The sequence below is a fragment of the Buceros rhinoceros genome, unplaced genomic scaffold, assembly GCF_000710305.1.
Source record: "Buceros rhinoceros silvestris isolate BGI_N320 unplaced genomic scaffold, ASM71030v1 scaffold13417, whole genome shotgun sequence".
In the NCBI taxonomy this organism is placed as follows: Eukaryota; Metazoa; Chordata; class Aves; order Bucerotiformes; family Bucerotidae; genus Buceros; species Buceros rhinoceros.
The window spans coordinates 51849-66226 of NW_010421962.1; the positions used below are offsets into that span (position 1 = coordinate 51849).

At 38.0% G+C, this 14378-nt stretch overlaps 1 protein-coding gene across 1 annotated transcript in view; it reads left to right on the forward strand.

The window, feature by feature from the left end:
* CHD9 (chromodomain helicase DNA binding protein 9) overlaps window positions 1–14378 on the forward strand; it is an 84450-nt gene that overhangs the window by 44696 nt on the left and 25376 nt on the right. Inside the window, exons 7-19 of the mRNA XM_010139894.1 lie at window positions 1–26; window positions 1193–1261; window positions 1377–1432; window positions 2835–2952; window positions 3481–3567; window positions 4928–5065; window positions 7034–7155; window positions 8253–8496; window positions 9600–9776; window positions 10659–10802; window positions 11307–11562; window positions 12408–12618; window positions 14311–14377. Coding sequence (XP_010138196.1) covers window positions 1–26; window positions 1193–1261; window positions 1377–1432; window positions 2835–2952; window positions 3481–3567; window positions 4928–5065; window positions 7034–7155; window positions 8253–8496; window positions 9600–9776; window positions 10659–10802; window positions 11307–11562; window positions 12408–12618; window positions 14311–14377 — 1715 coding nt within the window. The remainder of the gene's footprint in view (window positions 27–1192; window positions 1262–1376; window positions 1433–2834; window positions 2953–3480; window positions 3568–4927; window positions 5066–7033; window positions 7156–8252; window positions 8497–9599; window positions 9777–10658; window positions 10803–11306; window positions 11563–12407; window positions 12619–14310; window position 14378) is intronic.

The following is a 14378-nucleotide window of genomic DNA, read 5'->3' on the forward strand; positions in this document are numbered from 1 at the left end:
CTGAACAGCCTTTGCAGTTATTTGTGGTAAGTGAAAACTGGCTTAGTCTATAGTGGAAGTTCCCATTTGTCTCAAATTGTTCAGTGAATAAAGCTCATAACTTGGAAGGAAAATGTTATTATTACTAAGCCTTCATTTATTTAATGTGACAGCTTGATAAGACCTTGAAAACTGGGAGAAATGGCTTATTACTGATGTTCCTGTTACAATCATTTATTATCTGACGTTAAGGATAATGATGGGTATATCACAAAAAATATGTTATGCCACGTAGACATTTGAAAAAGCTGTATGTTTTCAGAACTGTAAGGTTAACTGAGGCTATGGGCATCTCTGCTTACCAAGAGTGTTGAAAAGTAGACTCCTTCCTTTTTTACCCCTTCAGGTCTGCACTCCACTGCTTCATTTGTTCCAGCTCTGGTGCTCAAACTGACTGTTGAGCCATTCTAAGGAAATAAAGTAGCAGGAAAGAAACAGGGGAAAAGCGTTTGTAAGATATTTGAAGGAGTGCCAGAGCTGTAGGGGAAGGAGGAGGAGTATGACTGGGGACAAATCAGACAAGAGGGCAGGTGGCTTTTTATTGGAAGCAGCCTTTAAAGATGGCTTTTTATCTCTGGAACCACAGCTTCAGTCTCTTGGCAGAGTTAAGAAATCTTGTGTCTGCGTCACACCTAAGCCCTGCTGGAGCTCCCAGGCGTGACCCTTGTCTGCCGGATTCCACAGCATGTTTGTTATCTATGTTCAGAGTAAATCTAGTCAATTGAGTTCGACACATGCTGGTTTTATTCGGGGTTTTTTTTTCCCAAACTGTCTGCCAGAGTTCTTATCTCTCCATGTCTGTTTAACGAAATTGTCAGTATGTTCACTGCATCAGATCAACTCAGCAGGGCATTCACAGTGAGTCTGTGTCTGGAAAGCATCAAGTTCACCCTTGCTCGCACTGCTTGACAGGTGAGCGCTGCATCTGATGCTCTTGGCAGTGCCGGACTTGCTGTACTTTTGCATGTATTTCTCTCTGGAGATAGACCTGGATTTTCAATTTTGCTCCCAGACTGTAAAGAGAGGTAGAGGTCAAATTTGCCTGTATTGTTGGTCTTTTAACAAGCCACTAATGTTTGAAGGTTGTAAGCCTGGTCAGTTTGAAGAAAGGGCGTTTACTGCAATTCATATCATTGTTTTCCTGCATTTCTAGGAAAATCCAAGTGAAGAAGATGCAGCAATTGTAGACAAAATCTTGTCCTCCAGGGTAATGAAGAAAGAAGTAAGTGATTGTCGTGGAATAAAGTTGCTTTAGAAGGGTTTGAAGGGGTTTAGAACTCTTCGGACAAGGGTTTTCTGTCTATCATTCTACATTTCCCCTGCATTTTCTTTTCTAGGTATCTGCTGGGATGACAGTAGAAACAGAAGAGTTTTTTGTGAAATACAAGAACTAGTAAGTATTAAAATGCTGTTTCATTGGATGACTAAACGATTCATTGGTGTTGTCTAAATGATAAGTGCCATATTCATGTACTAAAGTTTTGTATTGTTTGAAGATTATTTAAAAACAGATTTTGTCATCTTTTGGATTTTTTCTTAATAAACTTGCCATCTTAAAATTGCTCAGAATGTTTTATATTGTTACTAATAATTTGAAAATTATCCCTGTTGTGAAACCAGCACTGACTAATAAGCTGACAGCAATTATTGTCAAAACCCAGGATTTTTAGAGAAGATAATGTTTGTTGAATTCAGCAGGGACTATATGCCTGAGGCTAATTTTAATTCCATGAATTGAAATTAGAGATACTTTATGATTAAGTTGGCAGTATCATACATTTAGGAGGGGTTGATGTACAAGTTGGTCTTACTGTTCTAAAAGGAAAAAAAACTTCCCTTGATAGAAGTGATTTTATATCAGAAGCAGGAAATAAAAAAAGAATGAAAAGTAACTTTTTCTGTATTGTCCTATTTCAAATTTCATACCTTTAAATTTCATTGCTGTCAGTGTTCTGTTCTAGATGTTAAAAATGCAAGCCCCTTCATTTTATGTGAGTCTTATTTCATTAGATTCTTGCTAATAAATGTACTTTTTTTGAGACTGTGGATTCACGTGCTTCTGGAGACCATTTAGCTCTTCTTTCTGAAAGAGTAAGGTCTGTCTTCCAGTACAAGAATTAGTATACCCAGCAAGAGCTCTTTTTTATTTCTAGGTTATCTTTAGGAAGCTTAAAAAGGGAGTGTGAGGAAGAAATATGTGTACTTGTCTCAAACCCTCAGAAAGGCTCACTTGGGTGCAGCGAGGTGCTGGTGCTCATGCTTCCTCCTTCCTTGGACTCCATTACTTTGTGCTTCTCTCCCAGCCCCGTCTGGTGACACAGTTCTTTTTGCCATGGGCTCTGATGCTCCTGACTGATCTTTTACTGGGCTCAGCTAGATAGTTCTGCAGTACCTGTGAAGAGAGGTTCTCACAGTACGTGAAAAAGTCAGATAGAATATATTAAGTACTTTATACCTCTGGGTACTTTCTGACAGAGGTGTCAGATTTTAAACTTGATTTATTTAGCCTGCTTTAAATACACTTGTTTCTCTTCGTAGGACAGATGAAAGAAATTTGTGAATTCATAAAGTTCTATGGATCTTAGCCCTGAACCAGTGCTTTTAACTACATGCTCTAAGATCGTTATTTGGAGGGACAGATCTTTGATCTTCACAGTGAATTTCATCTTAAATGATAAAATGTTCATTTTTTAGTGAAATTCTGGTTTATAAAACATTATTTTAACTATATACTAAAAATATATAGTAAGCTTTTGCTTTCACTAGTATGCTAATGTTAATCCCTGATTTTTTAGCTCTTATCTCCACTGTGAGTGGGCCACAGAACAACAGCTTTTAAAGGATAAAAGAATCCAGCAGAAAATAAAACGATTCAAACTAAGGCAAGCACAAAGAGCTCACTTTTTTGCAGATGTGAGTATGAAATATACCATTAAATAAGCCTTGTGAAATTGTGATCGAGTAAGCTTTTAAATGGAACAGCGGAATATCCAGAATTAAAAATTAGCCGTGGGGGTTGGGGTTTTGGTTGCAGCAGGGTGGCGTTTGTTTAAAGCACTTTTAGGAGCAAGTCTTCTTGAGTCACTGAACTAACCTGACTTTTGCATGGTTTAAAATTAGGATAGATCGAGTAACTACTTAAAAACAGCGGGGAGGGAAAGATTACGTTAGTATGGCTAGTTTCTCTACTATATGACTTTCCCAAGACAGCACTTCATCCCTAAATGTCTGCATTTTCTGTTCTAAGCTCAGATCACTCTTGAGCACTAACTGCCAAAAAACCCCCCAAAACGGGGGTGTGTGTGTGTTAGATTTTAAGATGTGTGCAAAAGCCTCGATGGTTTCCAGCTGCCAAACTAATTCTGTGTACAAGGAGACCAAGTCTTAGCATATATCAGCTTTTTTTGCTGCTGTACCGATTCCATTAATCTTGCATTGCAGATGGAAGAAGAACCTTTTAATCCTGACTATGTTGAAGTAGACCGGGTGTTAGAAGTATCCCTCTGTGAAGATAAGGACACTGGTGAGGTAAATAGATCTTAAAGCAAGTCAGGAAGATCGACCTCCAAGTGGTGTTTGATAATCATAATTTTAGGAGATTTCAGAATAAAAACTCGATGATTATAAGTTTCAAAAATATTTTTAACGACACATGACAGTCTGATTGTTTCCCATGCTAGCCATGTACTTTGAGACAGAAATCAGATTTCAGAGGCTTGTTATTAGTGTTAATAGGTCATAGTAGGCAAAGCTTATGTGGTTACTGACATAAATGTGCGGTTTGAAAATTGCCTTGGGAGTTCCGACAAAACACTGACCCCAGGTACTGTCCCATCTCTCCGATAGTGGCAAGGGGTCACTGCTGAAAAAAAAAAAACAAGAAGGGAGGGCAGTGGAGATTCTTCCCTACCGCTTTAACTCTTGTCCCTAGGCTTTAGGCAGCAGTGATTGAGAGGGATTTTGATAGCCACCAGCGGACCTTTCCCTCTGTATTGATCGAAGCTTGGTTTTAACTTTAAGTTCCTTTTCTGGAAAACTGTTACAGAACAAAAGCACAAGATTAGAAAATCTGAAAAAGAAAACAGGACTCAAAAAATTCAGAAAGAGACTGAAGCAAGCAGAGAACAAAGACTGACGAAGTTGCTTAGGGCCTTTGGAATAGATATGATGCTTAATCTGTTCTGCATAGCGAAAGACTATCTGCTAAAAGACTTCTACCCAGCAATTTCTGCATTAATCTTCCTAAAGCAGAGTTGAGGGTTAAAATTACTAACGTACGCCACAGATTTGTCATTATTACACTTTTTAGAAAAAATGTGTTATCATAAGACTTGCCCACAGCTTCTTGAAGGATACTTTTTATTTGGTTTTAAATTACTTATTTACTGTAAGTAAAACAATTGCTTTGGTTTTATAGGTTGAGACTTCACCTAAGTTTTATATATGTTCCCCAGCAGACCTGTAGAGCTTTCAATTTTGTTGAGAAGACCTCTGTTTGAGGAACTTTGTCAAGCTCTTTGTTGTAGACTTAGGTATCCTGATTTGGAGAGTGGAGGAAAAGTTCTGCATAGCCCAGCTGTGGTTAATTCTGTCCCTGCCCTGTTTTCACAAACATCACACATAGAGTAAATTATCTTTCCTAAGACTTAAGATTTACTTATCTGTAAGTGGGATTGAAAAGTACTCCAAGGGTTTACAACAAGTGGCAGAGTCGGAGAAGCCAAGGATCAGTAGGTAGATAACACGAGTCTACTCTGAATGTCTTAAGAAGTGAGAAATACGCTTTTGTTTGCGGCTCTCAAGTAAGCTAGCTGCTCAAATGGTCAGGCATATTAGCAGTCTGTGTACTAAATTAAAAGCTGATAACATCCAGAATTTTCTTCTGCAGCCTGTTATTTACTATTTAGTAAAATGGTGTTCGTTGCCATATGAAGACAGTACGTGGGAACTGAAAGAAGATGTAGATCAAGCAAAAATAGAAGAATTTGAACAATTGCAAGCTTCCAGGCCTGACTCAAGGAGATTGGTAAAATTGTACCTAATTTACTTGGCTGTCTTGGAAAATTGGGTTTGGTTTTCCCAGCTTTAAACTTGTGTGTTAAGACTTGTTTACATTCTGTGTAAAGGATCTGTGTGCCTTGTCACCTAGGAATAATAATATTTTCAGGTAGGGATAGATAGATATTCTTATCGTATTTGTTACTCTATTAAAAAAAAAAAGTTTTGGAAAAAGTATGAAGTGCTATAACTTTCTGAGCTTCTGAGTGACGAGCATGACATTGAAACTGGCTATAGCAGAATCCAAACACCATTAAGACCAGGAGAAAACAGAATTAAAGTGTAAACATCCTTTTACAGAGAACAGAGCAAAGTCTTGTGCTTCAACACTGAAGGAAATTGGCAAACAAGATCTGTCAAACAGGTTCCGTAATTACTTCCTGCTTTTGTTTTTCTTCTTGTCATAAAGGGCTAGCTGAAAGGAAGAAAAATACAAATAATAAGGAAATGTGTTTTATCTTTTAATTATCATCATGATTCTGTCTCATAGAGCAGGAGAAAACAAAATAGTTCTATTTTAATTCCTGTCTGTCATTGTCAGAGTAAGACGTGTGTCCTGCGTGGTGTATGCAATGCTTGTTCTAACTGATTTTACATAACTGAATATGCACAGTGCTTTAATTTGTGGGCTTTGGGATTTATTTTAATGCTTTTTCTCTCTGCAGATAATGACAGTAGTCATGATTAACGTCTTCCTATTATATTTAGTTCATTTTTCTAGTATTTATTTAAAATCCTGCCATTTTGGCATGTGGGAAGACGGGCTTTTATACTCTCTGTTACCGTATTTGGCTTTGAGAGAAAAAGATGATTTAAGCGCAACTGTACAACTGACAGTCGTCTTAGCACCAGCAACAAGTATTTTTTGCTCCAGGCTCCAGCAAGTACAAGAAAGTATTTGCTGACGGCAGCCCTGCGAGCAGGAGTGTGGCTGCTCCGGGTGTGGGGGAGTGGACAGATGGTTGCTTGTGGGTGAGGGGAGGAAGCCACAGCTGCTGGGGAGGGACAGCTACTGCTGCTCAGAGACCTGGTGTCAGGTGATGCTGACACTGGCAGGACAGAGAGATAAAATTCGGATCTAGAATTCAGAGCTGCCAGATAAGGGCTTGTGAGTCTAGAGTGAATGCAAGCTTTTATAAATCCTGAGAGGTGTACTGGGGAGAAGCACAGCTGATCAGAAAAGCTCTTACTGAAAATATTTTACTCGAGAGCGTGTGTGTGTATTTGCCTCTCAGCTAGGGACATGAAGGTCATATACCTTGTTACCGGCAGTTTTGTCACGTCCTTTGTATCATGATCCTGCATCTGTTGATACTGTCTCTCTAATCCTGTGGTGAAATCGATTCAGGGAACTAAACCACTCGCAATTCTACGTTTTTGAACGCACACCGTTGGCTTCCTGAATTGACTAGCTGTGAGCTCAGGTGACTAGCAGTGACCAGGGCAAGTGCCAGAAGGAAAGGGCAAGATCACAGTAACTCAGTGCTCATTGTACGGGCAGCATCAGCACCCGGAGTTGCTTAGCCTTTGGGGATTTTGGTAGTCCCAAATACTCGGTTGGCTCTGGTTGTAGGACAGCTGTTCTTAGAGCTCCCAGTGTGCGACCATATAGTCTTGAAGGTTGTTGTATAAATGAACTAGTGTTTCAAATTATGAGTTGCAAACAATTTGTATGCCTAGTTTTAGAAATCGGTTGCTTGGTATTATTATAATATAGTCTGAAATCAATTTTTAAAGTATTAATTTTTATAGACAAATACAAATTTCAGGTTTCTGCAGAGTAGGAAGTAATGTTAACCATGGCGCCTCACCAGTATTAACGCTGAAGAATTACATTCTAAATGTAAATTGTTGCAGTCAGGAAATAGTGGGTTAAAATGATTTGGAAAAATAAAGCATGTACCAACTTGCTCATGTATTACCCTTTCCCTTAAAGGACCGACCGCCTCCCAATTCCTGGAAGAAGATAGAACAGTCCAGGGAATATAAAAATGGCAATCAGCTCAGGGAATATCAACTGGAAGGACTTAACTGGCTCCTGTTCAACTGGTACAATAGGTATATGCATGGAATGTTTTTTGATGTAAATTTTACACCGTATGGAATGAATCACTGTTAGTGGGAATGAATAGCGTTAACTATATCTTCTCTACTTATAGCTAAAAAGCTGGAACTGGAAATGAGTAATGTCTCTTCCTTTGGGTGTACAAGTGTATTTTTTATCAACAAGAATAACAAAAACCAAATTTGGAAAGAATATAACTAACCTAACTGAAAATAAATTTTCAGTGGCTATGAGGAAATTAAGACAAAGCAACATCCACCAGAGCATGAGCTTTCAGAATTTTTGGAACAACTGGGAAACACTTGCATGTTTCAAAATGATTTCTAGAATTAGTGTGTATTTCAAATAAAGTTACCTCTCTTCAAAAATCAAGCAGATAAATAATTGTTTTCTATATTGTAAGCCAAAGTTAATTTTTTTCATTAATGTTATGATGTATTAATGGGAATATAATCACCTCCGAGTTTTTTCCAAAATTATGTACTTCCTCTGTATCTAAGCTGGATTTCTAGTCATAAATCTTCCTGCTTGCTTTATTTCCCAAATACCAGTTGCCTTTTTTTGATAGAGGTTATGTCAGCGAGCACACCATTTCAGTGTACAGTTTCAGGACCTGCAAAAGCAAATCTTGTTTTAATTCTCAGTCAGGCACTACATAGCTTTGTCAGCATCTAGGCAGAGTGAAGAGCAGGCGTGTGTGGCTGAGGGTGAGTACCTAGTGGTACTTCGTGGAGTAATTCGGTTATATGCTTCTGTCTCAGTTTTTGAAACGAGCAGAAATTTGTTGGCGATGCTGTAACACGCTCCTTTTATGTGAGTTTTGCCCAGGGATGTTCCTCGTGGCACATTCCATTCTTAGATTTTACCAGCACTAAACATGACTGAAAGCTTGTGGTTTTGTGTACTGAGTTCATTCTTTTGCCGTAACCAGAGAACAGTTGCAAGCATCTTTTACGGTGCCTCAATTTTGATTATTGCTTTAAACTGGTATATTTGAGCTTTGTTTTTTATGAAGTGTCCATTTGCGTAACAGCTTTAGTGGGTATACTTTCTTTGATGCTAGTAACAAATAAATATATTTTACTTTCAGGCGAAATTGCATTTTAGCAGATGAAATGGGTCTTGGCAAAACCATCCAGTCCATTACATTCCTCTATGAAATCCTCCTGGCCGGTATAAGAGGGCCTTTTCTGATCATAGCTCCGCTTTCCACTATAACAAACTGGGAAAGAGAATTTCGCACGTGGACTGACCTTAATGTTGTGGTGTATCACGGCAGCATGATCAGCAGGCAGATGATTCAGCAGTATGAAATGTACTTCAGGGACTCCCAGGTACTGTAACGTCGCTTGTGGGCAGTAACGTACCTAAACCTGTTTGAGGCAGTGGTGATGGAAAGTGTGCTTTACGTTATCTGCACATCGGTCTTAGTGGAAGTCCTTGGACACCCTGGGATGAGGTTTTTAAGCTTTTTTACGTATCTGAATCTTTAACATATGCTTACTGAGTAAATTTCTGCAAGTGGTTGCAGCAAGATGTAGGTTGTTCCAGGATGCTGAGGAATTTTGCAGCTGAATAGCAGTGATGCTGATACTTATGTGGAGATTGAAGTGTACACAGATGGTTGCAGTTGGGTGCTGAATTTGAAGAGCAGTGAGAACAAAAATACAGCTGATTAAACGCTGTGTTACCGTTATGTAGCTGTTGATTTCCTTTTCCTAGTGTAAAGAGCTGTACACTGTCTGTGTACGGTTTGCTTTATTGTCCGAAATACTTCACAGAAAACAACATGAAAAAACCTTGAAATCTGACAATTTTGAAAGGTTTTTTTAACCTTTTCTGTAAATTCTGTGAAAATAATTTTTTAATCCATATGCTATTGCTACAAAATTGATACAGTTGAAAACTTTTAAGTAGTGCTAAATGTTGAAATAACATCTTGATTCTCTAGTGAGTTATTGAATGCTGCCTTACCAAAGGCTTACATAGTCTCTTTGTCAGACCAGTGGAGGAGAGTAAGCTGGATAAAAAGTGTTCATTTAGTTCTCCGGTGGTATTTTATGACTTACTATATGAGTGCTAAATGTATTACCATCATATATTTTGATTGATTGACTGTTGGGTTTTCCCCATCAGTCATTCAGATTTTCCCAGGGTTAAAAATATTATCTACATGCATCTTTTGAAACAGTTTTATTAGATGGTTATATCTGTAATTAAAAGTGGGTAAAATTTTACTGTTGGTTAGACAATAGTGGATTTGTGGCTATGGATAATTTCTCATTACTATTAATTACAGTGTTACAGTTAGGGATGGCAAAAAAATTTATAATGTAAAATCTGATGTCTGGCTCTTGATGAAATGTCAGCAACAAAATCTTTAAATTGAGTAGATTTGAGGTAATGGAACAAATTTTGTGTGTTGATGAATCTCTAGGGACGTATTGTTCGAGGTACCTACCGATTCCAAGCCATTATCACAACTTTTGAAATGATTCTTGGTGGGTGTCCAGAGTTAAATGCAATTGAATGGCGGTGCGTTATTATTGATGAAGCTCACAGACTGAAGAACAAAAATTGCAAACTGTTGGAAGGACTAAAACTAATGAACCTTGTGAGTAACTGTATTTCACTTTTGGGGTTTGATTGTACTTAAGTACAGTACGATGATAAATCAGACTGATTTTACCTGCCGAAAAAGTCCTCTCAAGCAGTCTTTCTCAGGAGATCGCTGTTCCTGATACTCCCTTCAAATGTGTGTACTTTTGACAGCTGATGCTGGATGGTTTTGATTAAATAAAATGTGGCAATTTCTAACTTTAAACAGAATCTATTTCTAATTACATTATTCTGTAGTTTATTTTAACTTGAAGATTTCATTTAGAATTTGCTTTATAATAATACAGTTTTTGAGCAGGATTTTGTGCACTAACATTTAAAACCCTAGAAAGTATTGTGAACAATTTATGTAACGATACACGCAAGTAAGTAGTGGAATTTAAAACACAATTATGCCTAGTCCCCTAGTTCAGGTTTTATTCGATATAGTGCAAGATTTTAAGAAGTGTATACTATAATGAATCTCAAGGCTTTTGGTGCGTTACTACACGATGCACCATGACTAGCCTGCATTGGCTTTTGACTTTATTATTACTTTGGTACAGTTTTTGCTACGTGTTCTCAGAAGTCGTCTTATTCTGTTTGGTGTGTATTTTCCACACTATAGTGAGAGAGGATTATACATGTGTGAATACTACAGGCAGAAGTTGAAGAGTTCAGTCATTTCTTCATTACACCTGTAGGGAGACAGAATTTAAAGAAGAACTAGTAGAAAGTACTTACTGTTGCTCTTTTAGACTTCTCTTTATCTGTACTGCTTCTGTACTTAGTGACACGCAGAACTGGAATTTCATGTAAATATGACACTCAGGCCTAACGTGAAGATTTTTGCAAACGTGTGCACATATGGTCATGTGAGTTTCTTTTCTTTTTATAGGAACATAAAGTGCTGCTAACGGGTACACCGCTGCAGAACACAGTAGAAGAATTGTTTAGCCTCCTTCATTTTCTGGAACCATTGCGTTTTCCTGCTGAATCTACATTCATGCAAGAGTTCGGAGACCTTAAAACAGAGGAACAGGTATTGCACATTGAATACATTTGTTTTGAGCTTCAGTTGAAGGGAAAACGTTTGTTTTGGATAGTAACAGTTATTGCACCCCAGCCCCGCATCAACTCCTCACATATCACTTTGGAGTCCTTTTATCATGCAATTTCTCTAAACCATGCAGGTAGTAGGAATCAGTTTAATAGTTTAATAGAGTATTTTGTTAAAGAATTGTTTTTACCTTTTTGACTTGATATTGTAAATTTAGCAAGTGAAGAGTGAAAATAATAAATATTGAAGACTTCTGGCTTTGTGTAGGCAGAGTCTTAGTGGACACGTGTGATAAAGATTCTCTTGTTCCGCTTTTGAAGTACGTAAATTCTTTAGTAATTCGGAGTTAAAACTAAGGCTGTATCCCATCTGGAAAATATTTTATGTAATCTAGGAAAAAAAATTAGTGATATAGAGTGCAAAGATTTTTAATTAAACTACACCATTTCTTTTTCATGTTTCTTCAAACCATTATGTTTCATTTAGGTTCAAAAACTACAAGCTATCCTGAAACCCATGATGCTCAGACGATTAAAGGAAGATGTCGAAAAAAAGCTGGCTCCTAAGGAGGAAACGATAATTGAAGTAGAACTAACTAATATTCAGAAGAAATATTATCGAGCTATTTTGGAGAAAAATTTTGCTTTCTTATCCAAAGGAGCAGGGCAAGCGAATGTACCCAATCTGGTTAACACAATGATGGAACTCAGGAAGTGTTGCAATCACCCGTATCTCATCAAAGGTAAATACATGATAAAGACTGGTTCTTTTTTTTTTAGCTACTTTTTTTCTTTACTTAAAATATGTAAGAAATTTTGTTGCAATTATTTGACGTTTTCATCAGGCTTTCCGAAGACTGGATTAGGTGGAAGCATTTTTTTGATAGATGTGAGGTGAGGTTGTGAGGCAGATGCGTGTTTGAGGCCTGAAACGTGAACTTGTTGTTGGTAGGATTTCACAGAACATTTAGAAGCAATTATCTTGTGGAAGTGCTATATCTCTTTAAAAGCAGTATGGAAAACAACTTCTAGAGCTAGCTTTTAAAATTAATGCTTCTTGCAAGTGGAATGGTCTATGTCAGCTTTTCTCACTTAGTTATAACTAACTTGGATGTTTTTTCTGCTTGCGAGAAAATACCCTTCAAGCTCTTAAAAGGTTTTGCCATGATTTCAATCACAGAGGGACTTCAGAAAAGGGCTTTACAATACTAAATCATGTCCCATTTGAAATATCACAGAAACAAAAGGACTTCTGATTTTTTAGTTGGTTTTTTTACACAACGCTTGACAACAAGTTGTATTTTAGTTTTTGTCGCTTCGGGAGGGGGAGTTTCACCTCCTTCCAGCTGATTTTTTCTGAAGTGTTCTGCCTAAAAACTGAAGACTTGTTTTCAAGGAGCATAGAAATAGATGTTCTTGCGAGAACATCCAGATCCATACAGAACTTTGTTCTGTCTCCAGCAGTGGCTAATGGGAGATATTTAAAGTACAAGCACCGATTTTGTTAATTTAGTCATGTATGTGTGCAGATCTATTTGTGTAGATAAACTTATAGATACAGAAATATGTTCTTTGACTTCTTTGACAGGTGCTGAAGAGAAAATCCTTGGAGAGTTTAAAGAAACGTATAGCCCAACTGCTCCTGACTTCCATCTACAAGCAATGATCCAGTCTGCTGGTAAACTGGTTCTTATTGATAAACTTCTTCCAAAAATGAAAGCCGGAGGCCACAAGGTCCTTATCTTCTCACAAATGGTGCGCTGCCTTGATATTTTGGAGGATTATCTTATACATAAAAGGTAAGATATTTTCTGTAACTTCTGTGCTTCCATGGTTTTTTTCTTTCCTAAAGCTATCTGTTCTGAGAGCTTAACAGTTTGTATATTTTATTTTAACAGACTAATTTTAACTTCATAGTAGTACTTAAAATCCAATATGGAAAATACTGTCATTTTCTGTAACGCCGTAACATCTAGACTAGTGCACCATGTCTACAGGTAGACTCTTCTGAAACCCAGAGAAGCTGAAACCTGCTCTGTGCTACTGTTTGATTAGAAACGTTAGCGTGCCACGTGATTAGACCTAATACGTAACAGAAGTCACCAACGTGGGAGATGGCTGCCTGCCAAAATGCCTGTGGTCCCATGGATTATTTGCTGTGCCATTTTAGAGCTGAAAACAACTACTGAAAAGTAGTTGTGAGGTTTTTTTTTTTTTTACTATATACATTCAGCCTCTTACTCGATTTACAACATACAGAAGTATTTGCTTGCTTTTTAACTATTTCACTTGATTTCAGAAGTTTCATAGGAGCCTTTGTAATTTTCAAAGGTAATAGAAATGACAGTTTTACTTCAGGCTTTTAAATTTGCTGGTTTTAGTTTTGGAGGCCCTGCATTCATTCATGCGTTGATAAAGACATTAGAGCTGTCATGTCATTTTTGTTCTATTTCTCTTAATCTTGACAGAATCAATATGCAGTTTGTCCAGTGGCAGTTCACCAAGTGCTGCTTTCTGCTGATTACTTCGTTCACCTTAACGTGTTGAGACAGTTTGGTATATAATACAAAAATACACTGTCCAGCTTCTGTGACCCTAGAGCAGGGATCCAAGCATAATAGTTTGTGAAAAACTTGTAAGCGTCCACATGGGACTTCAGGTTATGGTGTGGTTTAATGCAACTAAGTGCCATGGTAATATATGTTTCCTGGTACGTATAATCAGGTGGTTGCTGTAATGGGTAAAGTTCAGAAGAACTTGTCTTAAAATGCTTGGTGCTTGGACTTGCTGATGTGTGTTAGTACTACAGAATTACAGAATAATTTTGGTTGGAAGAGACAGACATCTGGTAAGTTGAAGTCCCCCAGAAGATCAAGTGGTAGTGACTGTGGAACTTCTCTGAGCTGCTTATAGAATATTGCATCTACCTCTTCATCCTGGTTGGGTGGCCTGTAACAGATTCCCACCATGATACCTGCCTTGTTGGCCTTCCCTATGATTCTTACCCATAAGCACTCAACCCTGTCATCGCCGTCTTACGCTCAAGGCAATCAAACAATGCTTATAGAATATTGCATCTACCTCTTCATCCTGGTTGGGTGGCCTGTAACAGATTCCCACCATGATACCTGCCTCGCTGGCTTTCTTCCTGGTTCCCATACACACCCAACCATACTGTCACCATCACTGTGCTCCAGAGAATCAAGACATACTCTAACATGTAGGGCCATTCCACCACCTCTCCTTCCTGGCCTGTCCATTCTGAAGAGTTTGAAGCTGTCCAACGCAACACTCAAGCTGTGGGAATAATATGTGATACATGAGTTCTGTCATGGTTCCTGGTTACTTACCACTGATAACCAATGTTAGTGTGTATCATTTTCATTGAGAGGAAGAAATAAATATGCAAGCAGGAGATCTGTTCTAACCCCCCTTCGAATTATGGAAGACTTTATAATGACTCGTGTGTGTGTATCTGTGGCAATTTCCAGATACTTGTATGAACGAATCGATGGGCGAGTCCGAGGGAATCTCCGACAAGCTGCAATTGACCGGTTCA